At 45.4% G+C, this 17,890-nt stretch overlaps 1 protein-coding gene and 1 long non-coding RNA gene across 5 annotated transcripts; one reads left to right on the forward strand and one right to left on the reverse strand.

The window, feature by feature from the left end:
- Positions 1-271: 271 nt before the first annotated feature.
- LOC135280181 (uncharacterized) lies at positions 272-4,261 on the reverse strand. The gene is made up of 2 exons (XR_010347227.1): positions 3,881-4,261; positions 272-2,300 (listed from the first exon to the last, which is right to left on the reverse strand). It is a non-coding gene; the product is annotated as an uncharacterized LOC135280181 (long non-coding RNA).
- Positions 4,262-4,417: 156 nt separating this feature from the next.
- SKP1 (S-phase kinase associated protein 1) lies at positions 4,418-13,274 on the forward strand. Of its 4 annotated transcripts, none has more exons than XM_064387949.1 (6): positions 4,418-4,546; positions 6,770-6,866; positions 9,083-9,156; positions 10,277-10,420; positions 11,119-11,259; positions 12,015-13,274. In XM_064387949.1, exons 2-6 carry the CDS (start codon positions 6,770-6,772, stop codon positions 12,048-12,050), a joined length of 492 nt encoding a protein of 163 aa, XP_064244019.1. In that variant the 5' UTR covers positions 4,418-4,546; the 3' UTR covers positions 12,051-13,274. The 4 variants fall into 4 exon arrangements, with proteins under 4 accessions (XP_064244019.1, XP_064244021.1, XP_064244016.1 ...); XM_064387951.1 differs by lacking the exon at positions 4,418-4,546 and adding an exon at positions 5,980-6,003; XM_064387946.1 differs by lacking the exon at positions 4,418-4,546 and adding an exon at positions 6,394-6,417.
- Positions 13,275-17,890: the final 4,616 nt, after the last annotated feature.

Genomic DNA, 17,890 nt, shown 5'->3' on the forward strand with positions numbered 1-17,890 from the left:
TGGTGAGGCCCTGGCACAGGTTGCCCAGAGAAGCTGTGGCTGCCCCGTGCCTGAAGTGTTCATGGCCAGGCTGGACGGGACCCTGAGCAATCTGGTCTAGTCCACAGCAGAGGGCTGGAACTGATGAGCTCTAAGGTTCCTGCCAACCAAAACCATTCCAGGATTCTCTGATTCTCTGATCTGGACTCACCCAAGTGCTGGGCTCTGCTGTACCCCACCATTTCACATTGCTGGGGTACAACTTCTATGAAAAGTGACACCGTATCAAGCATGCTGCTTTAATACAAATTTTAATGAAGTGGAAATGCAATAATTAGCTTTTTATATAATTAGATTTTTTAGACTTGTACTGAAAACAAGAATTTTCCTCTTCTGCAGGTGCATTGTTCCAAGACTGCTTTAAAAAACAGTGGCCCAGCCTTTGAGCTCAACAGTGTCTTTCTACCATCTCTTTCACATGAATAATTCTGATGTTTTCTAGTTTTACACTGAACCAGTCAGTTTGATTATTTTCAAACTGGATGTGGCTGTTTGTTTTAAAAAATGTTCTTAATTTTTTGTATTCCTGAAAAAAGGATGATTTTTGCAGCAAGTCTCATTCTCCCCTACAAGTAGATTAGGATCTTTTTCAGATTCCATGGTCTTACCTGGCTCTCTCCCTGGTTCAGTGAACTCAGGAGGAGTTCTGTGGATTTTTCTAACTTGTCAATGGAGCTAAGCTGAGCTCTTTCAAGCCGGATTGTCATTAGACTTTGACAATGCCACATCCCACTTGTATTGAAAAATAGTCTCTAAATCACCACCAGCAGCTAAAAAAATCCTGTTTCTCATTTAAAGGGGAGTGTGAGGTGCTCTGAAGAGTGGGGGACACATTATTTTTGCCTGAGAGAAACATCCAGGAAGGGAATGTGAGGCTGTGGAGCAGGTGCAGGGCTGTGTCCAGGAGGCTGCTCCCTCACGTTCAGCACGTTAAACTCTTCCCCTGTGGCTGCATGGCTGCTCAACTGGCTGTGCCTGCAGCCCAGGGATGCTGTGAATATGTAGGTCAGGGCTCTTCTGGATCTGATTAAGCATTAAATCAAGCTCAGTTGCTCCAATCTTTTCAGGTACTTGCTTTGGTGTTAAGCTGCTCCTTTCCTCCTCCACGCTCTCAGTGGTCAAAGGCCCTTAACTGTAATTTACCCCTGGCTGATACATGGTGTGATTCTCTGCTCAGCTTTAGGATTATTTGAGTGCAATCATTACCTGTGTGCAGAACAACTGAAATTGGGCCACCCCTTTTGAAGCAATCTTGTTTTTGCCTGGCAGCTTTAGCCAGGGATGGGCTTTGGTGCCATCAATACTGACTGACTGACAGGACTCGGCTATCACTGCTGCAGCAGCTGCTTTTGCACAGCAGATAACGGCAAGCACCAGGAGTGGCTGGGGAGGTTGGCTGTGTGATATGTAGGGCACAGTGGGAGGTGCTGCCGTGTGATTATAACATATCTGTGACAGCCATCTGTCTCTTTTTGGGGTGTGGGGTGTTTTTGCTGTTTTAATTTTCCCAAACTTCTAATTCAACAGTAGAATTCAAAGTGAGGATGGAATTTCCTCCTTTGGAAAGCTGTAGAGAGCTGTACCAAGTATAATCAGCAGTACAATTTTGAATTAAATTTATCCACAACTATAATTAAGCATGGAATTTAGCTTTCTGCCTGTTCCTAGATTCCATTAGATTTGTGTTGTTTTGAGAGCAAACCCCACGCCCCCTTTGCTGAGCCTGATTTGCAGTCTGTGAGCTTGTGCTTGCTGGTCATGAGCCAAATCAGAAACCTTGGTCTTTGGCAACATTGGGAAAGGGGGTTTAGAATTTGTAGATATGTTTTCCACTGGCCACCTTCTGTTATTGTCTGATTCTCTAAACCAAGGAGTTTTAATATAAATTTAAAAAAATAAGGAAAATAGAGGCAGTGGTTTTTAGTGCACTGAATGTGGGTCTCAGCACTAGAGTATGAGATGGTGTGATTGAGGAAGAGATAAATGTGATGCTGGTACAATCAAAAAGTCACTTTAGATGTATTCTGGAGGCTTCACACTCTACATATGAGATACACATAAATTAAAAATGAAAATTAGGCCCCATTCAATGGTGAACAAAGAGCTTATGTGGTTGTCAATACCAGGATCTCTGAGGAACTTCTGTTAGTGTCCAAGTCTGCTGCTCAGCATCACCTGGCTGTTCACTCAGCTGTTAGAAGAGTTCCAGGAGCACACAGTGATCCAGGCTGGAAGGGACCACAGAGGTGACCTGGATCCACCTGCAAAGTCAGAGCAGGTTGCTCAGAGTTGTATTCAGGTCTGCTCTAAGAAGCTGCTCAGCATCTGAAGCCCATGGAACAAGATTCCCAAGTCAGGCAGTCACCTCCAACAGTTCTTTGGAATTTAGAGAGGCCTGTTCAAGTGCTGTGCTCTGATGTAGAACAGCCAGGTATCAGCTGAGCTCCAGGAGGTCCTTCCTGCCTGGGAATCCATTTGAGTCTTCCATCTCTCCAGAGAAACAGCCCCAATGAACAGGGTATTTAATATTGGATACTTCCTAATTGTAGTCTCGCTTGGTATGGGAGATGGACACTGGCACAGGGTGCCCAGAGGAGCTGTGGCTGCCCACTCCTGAGCACCCTGATCTAGTGGCTGGTGTCCCTGCCCACGGCAGGGTGGGTGGGAGCAGAGCAGCTTTAAGGGCTCTTCCAACCCTTAACAATCTGTGATTGTACTCTCAGATGGAAGGGAAGGGAGCAAAGGAGGGAGGGGAGTAAGGAATGTTTGACACTTCACTGGCTTGGCCACTGAACTGAGCAAAACAAGATTCTCAACTAAGAAGTTCTGAACCCTGGGAAAATTCTTCATGTTAGAAGATATTTTCCAGTGGGTCTGGCTGTCATTTGTTCCCTAACGTGTGGGGTGCACAGCCTGGGACTCCCTGGGACCCCAAGAGATGGGAAACCTGTGACAAGCACAGAAACATTAAAGGGGGAAAACATCTCCAAGACTGCAAAGTCCAATCCTTGGCTGCTCAGCACCTTGTCAAGCAGAGCAGAGCACTCAGTGTTCAGTGGTTTCTTGCACACCTCTACCACCATGCCAGTGCTTGACAACCCTTTCAGGGAAGAAATCCTTGCTGATGTCCCACCTGATCCTCCCCTGGTGCTGCCTGAGGCCATGAACGATGCTGTACTCTGCAGCGTGGTGCTGCTGCAGCTATCAGGGTGCTTACAGGCACCTGGCTGTGTCTGCATTGCAGTGATGTGAAAACATGCTTTTTGCTTCCTGAAACATGTTTATTCATGGAAGCAAAGCAAACTGTCAGAATCCTGTGCTGTCACTGTGTAAATACCCTGCCTACTTGAAAGGTAGATGGAGAGCTGGGCTCAGCAGCAGAGCAGGGAGTGTGTGCTGTGACAGCCCAGCACAGCCTTTGGACACCTCAGGGTGACGTGAGGGCTCCTACCCTGCCTTCCTCACAGTGCAAACCCTTCACACCCCCTTTTCATTCCCCTGAAAACCCAGGACCTGCTGCTTTCTAGCACACACTGGTGACCCTTCAGCTGTCAGCGGTGCTGGGGGCAGTGCTCAGGAGGGGCTGTGCCAACACCAAGGCCTGGGCTGTGTTCGGGTGCCCGGCTCTGCTCTGCTCCCTGCACAGCTGGTGTTCCATGAGCACCCCTCACAGCTAAATGCATTTTCGGCTCCACGAAAGCTCCCGCGGGTATTTCCACTGGAGGAGGGCTGTCTGATGGTGCAACAATTTTAAACTAGCCGGTTCTTCAATGCTGTTTTCCGGCTAAAATGTCTTCCGCCTCTGTAGCAACAGCTGGCGAAGGGATCTCACCGTGTTTACCTGCGGGAGCCTCCATAGATACTCGCAGTATTACCCGCGGTCTTTCTCCCCGAGAAGGAAAACCAGCACCGTGCGCGTCCTGGGGCGAGCCCGGCTCACCCTGAGTGACCGATCTCAGCACAGGACCTGCCAGCCCGGGACACCGGCCCCTCCGCCGCCCGAACCCGCGGGGCCTGTTCCCCCTCACCGGGGCTGGGGCTGGGGCCGGGCCCGTTCCCCCTCACGGGCCGGTACCGCAGTTCCGTTCCCCCTCACGGGCCGGTACCGCAGTTCCGTTCCCCCTCACGGGGCCGGGCCGGGCCCGCGGCGGCACCTCAGGCCGCGGGGAGGGGCCCTGCCCTCCGTCTATTGTGCGGCTTCTGGCGCGGCTCCGCCGCTGCCTGAAAAACCCTCCACCGGCCGCTCCTTCCCCTCGAGCTCGTTTCGGCTCCGCTGCCGCCCCGCACCTCGCGGAAGGCGGCGCGAGTACCGGATTTCCCCGTTTGGGAGCCGCCGCCGGGTGTTGTGCTCAGGCGTTCGCGGCCGGCAGCCCGGGCGTTGCGAGGCGGCGAGAGGCGGGTCCTTCCCCCCTCCCCCGCTCGCTATAAGAGCGCCGCCGCAGTCGGGCCCGAGCGCCGCCGCCGCCTCCTCCCGGTCCGTGCGCGGAGCCGCCGCCGCCGCCTCACGGTGAGGCCCGGGCGGGGCGGGGGGCGCGGGGGGCGGCACTAGGAGCCGTGTGGGCGCGGCGGGGCCGGGCTGCCGCGGACGGAGGGGCGGGAGGCCGTGGGGCGATGGCGGGGGCCGCGGCGGGCGGCAAGATGAGCGCTGCCGGGCCGTGCGGGGATGGAGCGCCCGGGGTGCGCTGGGCCCGGGCCGCGCGGGGATGGAGCTGCCGCGGGGGCGGCGTGGGCAGCGGTGCCCGCGGGGGTGGTGAGTGAATCCCCCGGGCGGCTGTGCCTCCCTGCCGTGCCCCGGGCCGCGCCTCAGGTGTGCGCTCGTTACCTGGCTCCTGGTGACCGGGGGAGCAGCGGGCATCCATCCGGCATGGCGCTGGGAGGCGCAGCTGTAGGCGGCTCCGCTCGGCGTTTCAGGCTTAGACGAGTAAATTACTGCTGTAATTCAGGTTTGGCTTGAGCTCGGCTCCCGGCCTGCTGTGTTGTTGTCAAATAAAGCTCTTAGGGCTGCTTTGCTTAGTCACCCAGTGCTGCTGCTGCCCGGGGACTGTCACCTGCCGGAGCTGGACTACAGCTTGCTAAAAACGAGTTTGCTTTTTTTCCTATTTTCTAGGAAACTGAGTGGTGTAAAAAAAAAAAAAGATGAAATTCTGATGTGTTGTCAATGATAAGGCAGTAGTTTAACTTCATTCTACCTGTTTCACACCCTCAGCAATAGCTGAAGGACTTGTTAGGAGCGGGTGTGGGTGGCAGCAGGGAAATATCCTCGCTGGGGCTCCCCTGGCTGAGGCAGCATCCCTGCCTGCCTCTGCTGTGCAGCGTTATGTAAGCTCAGCACAGGGAGGCTGCCGATGGAGCTGGGTTTGTTCTGGAGTGCTCCCAGGCAGCCACTGCAAGAACAGATGCATTAAATTTAAAACGTGTGCCTACAGCACTGTTCCCAAACTGCTAATGCAGAACTGTGCTGTAGCCCAGGTTCTGGTGTTGTGTGTGTGTATATATATATATATATACACATATATACACACACACACACACTTGTACCTTTGGAGCAGTCATGACACCCATCTTAATGAGAAGTAGCACTGTCATACAGGGTTACATTGCAGTGTAAACATTAACTGGCCGCTCGCTGCCAGGTGGAAGCGCAGCAGTGAGGGCTCCGTGTGTGAGCTGCTCGGTACCTCGTGTTGGCCGAGCCTCCCCTGGCCTGGCTGTGCTCGGGGCTGTCAGGCTCGAACACTGCGCTGAGGAGCTTTCAGAACGAGGTGATGCAAGCTTGCTTCAAGTTGTCCTGGTAATTAACTGTTGATAGCTCAACTACGAATGCGAGGAACTAGTGTGTGAGGCTTGTAAGCTTGGTGGGGGAAGAACGGAGGCAGTTTAATTGCAGTTGGAGTTCTTTGTTCCCAGAGCTGTTCACGGCAGTTGCAGGCTGTGCAAACACATGCTTCAGTGATCTTGAAGCAGGTAATCGTGGACCAAAAAAGAAAGGAAACTGTTGCAATGGTTTGCTGCCAGCAAATATTTTGAGTGGTAAAGGAACTTACAACACCTCCTACTAGCTGGTTGAGAGCAAATTTATAAAATTTATGTGGCCAGGCAGTTGTGCTTCTAGTGTCCTTTGGTCGGCTCGAGTGCACTGGTACCCCCACAGCCTGCAGGTGTGGCTTCAGACAGAAGCTGTAATCTCCTGGCTGCTGTGTCCTGTGCTTTACTTCTGGGTTTCAGTTGTTACATATCTGGAATGATGCTTTTTTGTAGAATTTGGTTGTGTTTTTGCTAATGGCATCTTTCAAACCTGCTGACTCTTTATTGTAGGGCTTACTACAGTTTGTTTCAGGAACTTTGTTAAAATGCATGGTCATCTCAGATGCTAACGAGGTACTGATCTTGCTTCCTGCTTTGCAAGGGCAGCAGTGAGTGCTGAAGGCCTTCCTTGTAGGAGTTTATTGCTTTTTTATCTCTTCAGAAACCAAACACTTTTCTGGAGGAAAGCCTTTGATCCTGAGTAACCTGGTCTGTTTAACTCTGTTGGGAGCAAGGGAGGCTGGACTAGACTGTCTAGAGGAATTCCTTCCAACTCAATGTTATGGTTCTGTTCCAGAGGCTGTAGTTTGAAAACTGCTGTTGGGAAGAAACAATTTCAGCACTAAAGGTCATGCACATCTTTGAGTCAGCTGAGCGTGTAACATCTGCTGTGTATTGTGTGGAAATAACTGTCCTTCTCTTGCAGATGCCTTCAATTAAACTGCAGAGCTCAGATGGAGAAATCTTCGAAGTTGATGTGGAAATTGCAAAACAGTCTGTGACTATAAAGACTATGCTGGAAGGTAAGAGAGTGAGACCCTGAGGAAGCCTCTTGGGCAGGAACTGAAAGGAGCTGGTACTGTGCTGGAGAAGGACTCCCAGGTCTGTGGAGCAGCTGTAACTCCTGCTCTTGTAGCTGAAACTGTTTAGGGTGGATGTGCTCTAGTAAAAAGCCCTGGTTAAGAGCACTTGTAGGGAGGTCAGTAAAACACAAGCAGCCCACTGCCTTGCCTACAGTCTACTTCAGTTTTGTGAGAGTTAAGCAAACAAAACATTAAAAATATTTAAGACTTCAGTTTATTTAGTCACACAAACCAGTCTCAGAATGTAAATATCACTTGTATGGAGTGGGCGATAATAAATCAATGCAGTAAAGAGCTGAAGTTAAACCTGTGCTGTGAGCTTGTGAATGCTGTTAAATTATTTGGGATAAATACTTAGGTCTGATCTCCTGCTGACATAAATTTGAAACAAAAGAACTCGTGGCGGGGGAGGGGAAATCTGCCAGATGGCTGAGATACAGAGCAAACTGTCTAATCCCTCTGGTGCAAATCCTCATTGTTTACTGCTGGTTTTTTCTAGTTTTTGGATGTATTCATGAATTAACTTAGAAACAATTATTTATGTACATGTAGTTAATATTATGCTCTTGCATGTAAATGTTTGGTTGTGACACCTTAGGAGAACAGTAAAAATAAGGTTGAATTATGTCAGGCATTGAATGCTTCTATTCTCTTTATAAGATGCTGTTGGACATGGCTGGCAACACAAACAGGAAATGGAATGCATTAGGGTGCACAGTTCTCAGTTTTCTCCTGCAGGAGTTGTGCCAGTGTTGGTGTGTAGTGAGCCTCAGCTGGAGATAGAGGGAAGTTATTCAAGGGAAATGTGTAAGCTGGGCACCATAAACTTGCCTCTCTCTAACCTGGGAGAGAACATGTCTGCTAGCACAGGTGAAATGCATTTTCAGTGCAGGTGGCTGAGCATCAGGTAATGTTTTGTGTGTTGGGTGTGCAGCTGAGAGGGGAGGAGCTGAAAATTTGTGTTGTATTGAGCACCACGGGACCACCATTGAAATACCAATTTTACTAACAGATAAAATTGCTGGTTCAGAGGTGATGGTGACAAGCCAAGCAGAGTTGACTAAACTTCAGATATTGCTTGAATTATTTCAGTATCTTTTAATGGTAGTGTTCAGAATCTGTGGAGTCATTTCAAACAAAAAAGTAGTGTTAATTAGCATCCTGCTGATAACAGTGGCAGACTTGTCTAAATACAGAAGATGATGATTTTTATCACATACAAATTTGAGGCATGATGATGGTCATATGTTCTTAAAAATTAAGTTCCTTGATGATGTAGAATTGGCTCATCTGTGCATGTAATGAGTGAAGGTCTGCATTGTTAGTCAATTACATAACTAATTCCAAGATGTCTTTAACAGCTAGGCTGTCATCCAACTGTTAGCATTTGAGTAGCAAAAAAAGTACATTCTTCAATCAAAGATGGCTAATGTGGTATTTGTATCAAGTTGAATCTTTAATTATCTTTTTCTCCTAATTTTTACATTGATTGCTTGGTCATATCAAGGGGATAAATCCAAATCTCTCTGGAGTATGCTGACAAGCTTTTGAAACAAGGAGTGTTGGAAGCATGCTTTATAAATACATTTTTTTGATGGAAGGATTTGTGCTGCTGTCTTGCCATGTGAACTTCTTCAGCTGGTACAGGATCAATATGAGTGATTCAGAGCCTGAGAGCAGCACTTCTGAGGCCACAGTATTTCCTGCTCATGCAGGGGACAAGATGCTGTGTCTATTTACCCACAGTAGATTTGAATTCTTATTTAATCATTAATGGAATGGGAGGCCTCAGTTAAACTTGTGGGTTGAAACTGTGTAAGTGGTAAAACTATATAAATGTTTGTCAGATTGTTCAGCATCTGAGTTCAGATTCAGAACACTGAGTTAGCAAGTGACAGCTTAGCTGATGGTTTGTAGATGCTCTCATTAGGTGAGGCAGCCTTATCAGCCACTTAACCTCAACTTGGTACAACCTAGGGTGTGTAATGCAGCCATAGCTCCACACAGCCTTCCAAAAGCTCCTTGCCTCACAGTTCAGAGGTCCTGTTACCAATCAGTCATCCTCAGTGTTGTCAAAATAGTGAAGAACTGATGAAGCATCCCAGTTCAGTGAATGGTTTTGTCTGCCAATTGCTCAGTTATCTTTCCATTTTTAGATTTGGGAATGGATGATGAAGGTGATGATGACCCAGTCCCTCTTCCAAATGTTAATGCAGCCATCTTAAAAAAGGTAAGATGATGAAAGTTGTTGTGCTCCATGGCAGTAAAGAAATGTAAAATTCATCTTGGAGTTGGGTATTATGAACTACTAGTTTAAAAATATTTATTTGCTACAAGCTTAACCAAATCAAGGTGCATGAACATGGGCATGTGGGCTGAGGCTGGCAGGTGGGTGATGGCAGAGTGCCTACAGGGGGGACCTGGAACAGCAGCTGTAAGCCAGACAGGCTTCCTGAGGAGGTGGTGCTGGGCATCTCTGCACACTGGCATTTCATGGTGTTAAAGCACTGGTTTTAATTGGATTCTGTCCACTGAGGTGGCTGTTCATGAGATGCAAATGTTTGGAGAAAGGGACTGGCAGTGGCAGTTGCTGTGTCTGGGTGGCAGTGACAGTGCTAAAGAGACACTGTGTGCACTTGGTGGTATTAAATGCATTAACAGACCATGGCCATTGGCTCAGGGGAGAGAAGTGTAGTTGGGTGGTGTCCAAGATTCTTTACGCTTTCAAATACAGTAGTGCCAAAGTAAGCACCAAACTGTTGTGCTTGTTTTGGGGTAAATAATTTTAGGAATTGTTTCTTAGTGAACAGACACATAAATAACTTAAATTTTGGAAGTCTTAGATTAGTGAAATGGAACAGGATTGCTTGCAGTAGATGCCTGCTTCTTTTATATGTCTGGGTCATGAGATTGCATGTTCCCAAACTAAAAAAAAAACCAAACTGAAACCAACCCCAAACGAACACTAATGGCAAACTTGCTGGCTGAACTTTGTACTGGGGTGAGTGTGACCTGCTGGTAGCTATTGCTACTCTGCTCTCCTCCCCTGTGTAGTGTCTGCTTAATACAAAGTATGGTTCTGCAAACAGATTAAATACAGCAAAACGAGGTTTAGGTTTTCTTTGTACAGCCCATATATGTTAGCACAGGGACTAATAACTTCATAGCACCAGCAGCTGGCTTTTAAGATTAAGTAATCAACATGCTACTAAATCATTTAGGATTTCTGGAAGCTGTTGTATTCTGGGACTGGGGATCAATTATTCTAATTTCTTACAAAATGAAGTTAAGTTATAGTTGGGGTTTCAAGAATTGCTTGGATAAAACTTTAATATCAAAACCATAATTAGGTGATTCAGTGGTGCACCCATCACAAGGATGATCCACCTCCTCCTGAGGATGATGAGAACAAAGAAAAGAGAACAGATGACATCCCTGTGTGGGATCAAGAGTTTCTGAAAGTAGACCAAGGAACACTTTTTGAACTTATCCTGGTGAGTGTCCTCAAGAAGGGTAAAGGCCTGTGAACTGAAGTTATGCTATGCGCTTGATTTAAATAAAATAAATAAAAATAGATAAAATAAATATAAATAAAACCTTTATGCTTTAGTTACTTCATTGGAAAGGGGGGATGTGGGGAGGGCAGGTGGTTCTGGTGAGTATTGGCTGAAATTGGTGAGGATGTTGGAGTGCTTGTTAGCCTAATGCTGGTATTAATCTCACTCATAAATCAAAATACTTTACTAAATAGCACAGGCTTTTATCCTTGTTGCTCTCAAGTCCAAGTTGAGGGCTTATTACTAGTTGTAGAGTTCTGGAGATGTGCATAAAAATGAAAATCTGACTTTGATTGTTAAATTTGTACAGTGTATGGACCTGTGAGCCAACATTACCTGCCTTGGCTAGTTAACAGTACTGCAACACTGAAGATCTTGGATGCTTGCAGACTTCTGAAAGCTATTTGTAAAGAGTGGAGTAGGAGGAGTGTTTTTCATGGTACAAATGACTACCTTCTATTTGGCAAGCAAGTTTTAGGTACAGTCCCTTGTAGGTTTTAGCTAGAAGCTTCTCAAAGTGCAGCTGATCTGTTTGCATACAGTGTTCTAAAATTTCAGTGTAAACTTAACTTCTGTAGTGCCTCTATAGAGACAGAATATTGATATGGAGGCTTTAAATCTGAAAACTTTCACAGGCTGCAAATTACTTGGACATCAAAGGTTTGCTGGATGTCACATGCAAGACAGTGGCGAACATGATCAAGGGGAAAACTCCAGAAGAAATTCGCAAGACATTCAATATTAAGAATGACTTCACTGAAGAGGAGGAAGCACAGGTACTTGGTCTGGGTTTAATTATAATTTAGATGGCTGTTTGTGCTGAATTACTGTGTGGTGCTTCGTAACTCAGTTTGTGATGCAGCAGACTTGTTACTGGTAATGCATCAACTCCTCATAATTGGGGTGCTGCTAGCAGAAGACTTTTTGGTGTCTACCATGCTTGCAGCCCACTACCTGAAAAGGTCAAAACAAAATGTAGTGCTTTTTCTGGCTCCAGCATGTCTAATAAGAAAGCATGTGGGATTGTTTGTGGCAGTCTTAGTTTGTTGGTTTGGGGCAGTTGTAGGAATGCTGAAGATGTATTGCTGCATGTGGCTGGAGAGGTAAGTTTGGGTTCTCTAAGTAACAAACTCATTGATCTTAAAACTTGACCAACAAACCAACTGCAAAATGGCAGAGTTGGGAAGAAAGCAGAACATGATGCCTGGTTTCAATACAGGGCAATGAGTTGTAGATTTTTGATAGTATTTTTCAATGCTGTGTTATAAACTGCTTAGACTTCAGATATTCCATTTGCTTTGCTTGGTTGGAAAATTTCAGATTTGATCAAACCTGGACATGAAAAACCTGGCTTACACTGATAAACAGGCCAGTTTGGAAAATGGGTTTTATAATTGCAAAATCTGTGTGAAAAACTAAAGCTGCTCCAAGTTATCTCTGTGCAGTAAATAATCCTGAGTGCTTGTGAGCATTTACAGCCAAAGGCTTAGAATTTCACTGCAGCATACTAACAGTTAAACTGCTCTTGCAGGTACGTAAAGAGAACCAGTGGTGTGAAGAGAAATGAAGCATTGTGCCTGACACTCGAACACTGTAAGGATTGTTCCAAATACTAGTTGCACTGCCCTGTTCATAATTGTTAATATTAGACAAATGCAGCAGCAAATGAAGTTGTGTTAGCAGGATGTTGTTCCCTTTGCATGTGTAGTGTTTTTTTTGAGTACAGATCTAGATCTCGGAGTTTTTACTAGTGTAATTGGATGTCTTTTTACTTTGCAATGAATAAAACTGAACTAAGTGTGGATTCTGTATGGGAAGTAGCACTTAAGGTTATCATCTTCATTACACTTTTAAACTGTTGAAGTCCAGATATAGTGCTAAGGATTGATTCTGTTGTAAATAAGAACATCTATGACTTCTTCCTCAAGAAGAGCAAAACACATCTATTTACAGGGTATTGATAACTTCAGAAAGAAAAATAAACCAGAATGTGTCTTGGGGAACTAGATAATATAAAAAAGTTACTGGATTTCTTACAAAAGCATTGTGGAAAAAAGTGTTACTTAAAGCTATATAATTTTCAAGATGGTTCTTGTCCTGCATTTAAAAAAAAATTAAATATTTGACCACTTTCTTGTCCTTTTAGTCTTGCCTTATAGACTAGTGAAAATGTGATTTAGAACTGAACAAGCTCCTGACAGTTAAATTTGAATACTTCAGCCATGTCTTGAAGACCTGCCTCTAGGTGATAGCAAATAAAGTGTGTTGCTTTATGCACAGGATGGGTGTGTTTTTATACATGTTGCTGTTTCAAGTGGAATCCAGATTTGACCAAAAATGACTGACATTACCAAAGTTAATATTATTGACCTGTGCATGCTATTAGTGGCTGGTTTTTAGGCAGTTTGAAAGACCCTTGTGATGTAGCTCTTGGAAACATGGTTTCATGTGTCCACAGGAAATCTTATGCCTCTGTATGTGATACTTCAGCTTGTAGAGACTTAATTATTGCATACAAAGCTAATGCAATATCAAGCTTAACTTCTTTGGACAAAGCCACTTGCAACTAGTTAAACAGTAACTGGTTTTCTGATTTTTTTTTTTTTTTTTACAGTTCCCTTATAGGGAGTAGGGGATGGTTGTGTGGTAGATCTTTGAGGTGTGCTCTTAGCTTGTATTGCATTCCATTCTCTGTATAAACCTTAGAGTAGAATGAACCTTAATAAACATACTTATCTCACTTGAAATATTGGTGTTTCACTTCTGAATTAATAAAGGGCTTTTAAACTTTTGTTTGCAAATGGTTCTAGTTATTTGGAACTAGACAATTTTACTGTCACTTAGTAATAAGTGTAGAAATAATATCACTGAGGCAGTGGTTAATTGAAATAAAACAGATGTAAAGTTTTGAAGTGACTAATGCAGGGTACTAGTCAGACACAGGGGGCAACTTGGAGATGAAGTTGGGTGATGGTTTTTTGATGGCTTACCAAGATTGCCTACATTTTTGGATGGAAGCATTATGAAAGCATTCAGAATTTGCTCTAAAGCAGTATTCAAACCCATGCTTTGGATACAACTGCTCCTCACATCTGGTTCCTCAGGAGGTTGTGGGTCCTGCCTTTGTGCTGCTGTGCATTATATTGGGTGTGTTAGACATTGTCAGTGGGCAGAAAATACTCCACTGCTACACTTGGACATGCTGAAACCTTTCCAGCAGCCTGTATTGCAAACAATGCACCTCAGTTTAGAAGTGCTGCTAGAGGAAAACGTGCTGTCTTTTCTGTGGCTGTGTTTGTAGCTAATATTCAGAAGCCTGGTGTAATTGTGTTTGGTGGCACTGTGTGAATTCCTTTGGGTGCTTGTCACGAGCCCAGTGTCAATGTTTGTCAGCAGCCACCGCCTTGCACCATGCCTCATGCTGCTTCAGGGTGAGGGAGAGACAAAGACACAGTTTCTCTTCCTCACTGCACTGCTCCAACTGTGCTGTGCCTGCATAACCACACCTGGATAAAGCTTGGCAGTTGTGAGAGCAGCTGGCCCAAAGCCTGAGCTGTGCTGCTCAGATGTGCAGAGCTGGGGCCTGTGCTGAAGCCCCAGGTTGTGACACTTGGCTGTTGGCACTGAGGTACCTGTGGAGGTGTAGGGAGGGCTGCTCTGTGTGCTCAGGGCATTTCTGTAGCTTTGGCAGATTTGTAATACTCTCACTTGTCTTGGTAGTTATGATTGCATACAACTTACTGTCTCTAATTGAAATTCCCCTGCAGTACTGACTCAGACTTCAGCCAGATTCAAGTTCTGTAGCTGCCTGGCAGGGATGTCAGCAGGAAAGGACTGGTTTTTTGAATCTCTCAGTTGTCTTACCCATTCCAACAACACTGGTACTCAGCTGTAGAGAAAGACACTGGGCAGGTGCTGGCAGTTTGGGCTGTGCTGTGGCTGCTGCCTGTGTTCCATGCTTCAGCTGAATCTGCTCTTGCTGCTGTAACAGGCACTGGCTGGGTACTCTGAAACTCCAGAAAGCAGGAGAGACTGATTTCCCACTGTTAAACTTTGTTGCTGTTTAACTTGTATTAAAGCTGGGAGTTTTTTTCCCCTTTTTTTTTTTTTTTTTGAAGTCAGTGCATGATCAGGGATCAGGCTTCTCTTGGATAAAGGGATTGAGTGTGGGGGTAGGGAGAGGCAAGGCTGCGTGTCAGTAGGAATTGCAGGAAAAAAGTATTTTCTTTGTACCCTTGGCTTAGTATTTCAGTCTTACCCACTGAAGGTTATTGGCAGTTATTCTAAAATCTATTCAACCATACAAATGCTGAAGGGAGAAAACAAAGCAAGCAGGAATCCTCTTGAATGCTAAGAAATAGTTACTTGAGAGTTTGATAGCATTATAACTTCCAGTGGCCTCTTTTGAACAGCCAGTCTGGCAATTACTTTATTTATAAAGCTATAAACATACTTTGAACATAAAAGCCAAAAAATACAAACTCAGTGAAGTAAAAAAAATTACAACAAATGATGGATAGTCATTGGACAAATGAAGGTACAGCTGCAAAACATTTATCCCTGCTACATACATACAGTGGTTTTACTTGTTTTAATGAAGTGGTACTTCCATGACTTCTACATTCAGACTGATTCCAGGAATTCAAATAAGTATTTCAGGAAGAGTTAAAACTGCTGTAAAATAACTAAAAAAAATTCTTGTTGAGATAAAAACTTCAGGGCAAAGTCTTCCTTTTATTAAAAAGAGAGTATTAACATGAAATAGTAACAATATAGCAGTTTGAAAGACACTTTTTGGTGTTAATAACTTTGTTTTGGCACTGGTTATCAGCCGTGGGGCCATGGAACAGAAGTCAGTCATGCTGTTTTGTCTTGGAAAGGGGTGGCCAAACATATCTTTTCTGTGTTTTGGGATAAAAATAATGACATTTTCTCAGTTTAATCTATCACAAGTGGGTATTCTGAGTTTATCCTGCAGCAGCTGGCAGCACAGGGTAAGGTCTGGCTTGTGTGTACAGAGCAGAGCACACAGACACGGCTGTGGCTGTGACTGCTCCAGCTCTGGGGCTCTGAAAATGCTTCTGTGCCGAGGGCACAGGGAAGGGCTCCTGGAGAGGTGTTAGGTGTCACTAAGGAACTTTTGCAGGAATCAGTTGGAATAACAATGGTGAGAGGAGGCTGTAATGCAGATGAGCCTTTTGCTGGTGGGGCAGGGACTCACCAGAGGAGCCTTGAAATAAGCGGCTGAAAGTCCCAGGGTGTGAAATGAATGAGGGCTGGTCTGGGTGCCTCGGCCAGTTTAATACTGATCAGGACTTGCCCTGAAATTTCCTCTGGTGTTATTTAGACACATCTGCTTTTTCTTTTCTGCCTGCCTTCGCTTTGCTAAGTTCCATCTGTGATCCAACCACGCAGTAGCAGTCGGGTGGTGAGGTGCACCAGCCTTACACCCAGGATGGGTACACCAGGCTGTGCTGGCTGGGCTGTCATCTCTGGTCTTCCCAGTAGGTGACACTTGCAGCACCTTACAGCAGAGGGTCTCAGAGTGACAAATGATGAGCTGAGACACAGCCATTTTTAAAGCTGTTTTTTTTGTTTGTTTGCTTGAAAATCAAATGATTAAAGAGACCATATCAGGTCTGGCAAGTCTACTGAGTTGCTCTGTTCAGCACCAGAACATGCTGTTGGCTAAGCTTGCTAAAATAATTTAAAATGAGCAAATTGCATATCGGTCTAGTGCTGTGTAATTAACCCTCTGAGTGCAGTCAGTACAAAAGTGTACACTTGGCATTGCATCAGGTAATGCTACTTCTCCAAGGCTTAAAATGATTCAAACTTCAAAATGACTTTGCAAACTTGTCAGGTTTGTGCACATAGCTTTCTGTCAGTGCTTCTGAAGTTACATTTATACAGGAGAGGAATAAAGAAAGATGTTTAGATCTTCAAAACTAAAACCAGAAATAAAAAAATCTACACTACTAGAAGCAAAACCATCTAAATTACGGGACTAAACCCAAAGCTGCTCTATAGACTAGTTAGGTTTGGCTTTTTTTTTTTTTAAATTTTTCAATCTTTGAGGCATAAACTTGGTTAAAAAGTTATGTTTAATCCAATGTAAAAAATTATGGTTTTGTGTTTTTGCATTAAGAAAAAAATATAAAAATAGTTTGTACATTATAAAGGTCATCTTAAATTTCTTGCAGTTCTACAATAATATTACTACATAATTTGTATTCAGTACTCCAAAACCCATCTATCAAGTAGGAAAAAAAATAGTGCCCCCTCTACCTCTGTGTGGTGTCATTTTTCTCTTCAGCAGTCTGGAATAGATTTCTTTCAAACAGGAAAAAAAGTCTGCACTGGACTAGACTGTGGTCTCTGAGAAGACTGTAAACCTGAAGTAAATCCACAACTTGGAATTATTTGGGATTTACATCAGTTCATGGAGATCGTAATTCATTCACACAGTGTTTTTTGTTTATCAAACTCAAAATATAAATGCAATACCAGAAACTGGTAAATATTTTAAAGCTGGAGAGAATGCATTAACATTTGGCATCATCATTGGGGTGGAGGGAGAATCTTTTAGAAAAAGCTAGAATAAGGTTTTTTTTTAAAAAGTTCTACACTGAATCATGAGAAAGAGGGTTCTTATCTCACTGAGGGTCTGTACAGACAGATGCCTGCAGAGCAGGGCAGTGAGTGCTGCTCTGCTGCCACGCTGCTCACACTGCCCTGCCACAGGAGAGCTCACACCTCCCTGAAGGACTGCTGGGCCAGCGTGGCCCTCAGCCCTGGGCTAGTGTGATCCTGGGCCACTGGCCAGCGTGGCCCTCAGCCCTGGGCACTGTGATCCTGGGCCACTGGCCAGCGTGGCCCTCAGCCCTGGGCACTGTGATCCTGGGCCACTGGCCAGCGTGGCCCTCAGCCCTGGGCACTGTGATCCTGGGCCACTGGCCAGCGTGGCCCTCAGCCCTGGGCACTGTGATCCTGGGCCACTGGCCAGTGTGGCCCTCAGCCCTGGGCACTGTGATCCTGGGCCACTGGGCAGCCTGCTGGGGCTGCTGGCTCCCCACATGCCCTGCCCTGCTCACTGCTGTGGAGGTGCAGAGCTCGATCGGAGCCTACAAAAGCAACAGACTGATTTCTGAGGCTTTGACCAGTCTGTCTGGTGGGATTTCTGACCATCCACATCTGCAGAGGACAGTTCCTAACAGCAGGGCAGACCTGCACCTGACTGCCCTGAGCAGCCATCAGCCCTTCAGCAGCTGGTCTGTGCTCCTTTGCCTGGCTGGTGCTCCCTTTTCCTCTGCCTTGCTGTACAACCATGGAATGGGACATGTCTGCACAGAACCTGTTACCTGCAAACATCCTCCTGTTCTCAAACAAGAAGTTCAAAAAATCCAC

Source organism: Passer domesticus, chromosome 13 (assembly GCF_036417665.1).
Source record: "Passer domesticus isolate bPasDom1 chromosome 13, bPasDom1.hap1, whole genome shotgun sequence".
NCBI classification, from domain to species: Eukaryota; Metazoa; Chordata; class Aves; order Passeriformes; family Passeridae; genus Passer; species Passer domesticus.

Coding starts and splice junctions, on each gene's coding strand:
- SKP1 (XM_064387946.1), top strand. CDS start 6,394: ATGGTCATCTCAGATGCTAACGAG. Junction 10,421..11,118: donor CACTTTTTGAACTTATCCTG/GTGAGTGTCCTC, acceptor AAACTTTCACAG/GCTGCAAATTACTTGGACAT. Junction 11,260..12,014: donor CTGAAGAGGAGGAAGCACAG/GTACTTGGTCTG, acceptor CTGCTCTTGCAG/GTACGTAAAGAGAACCAGTG.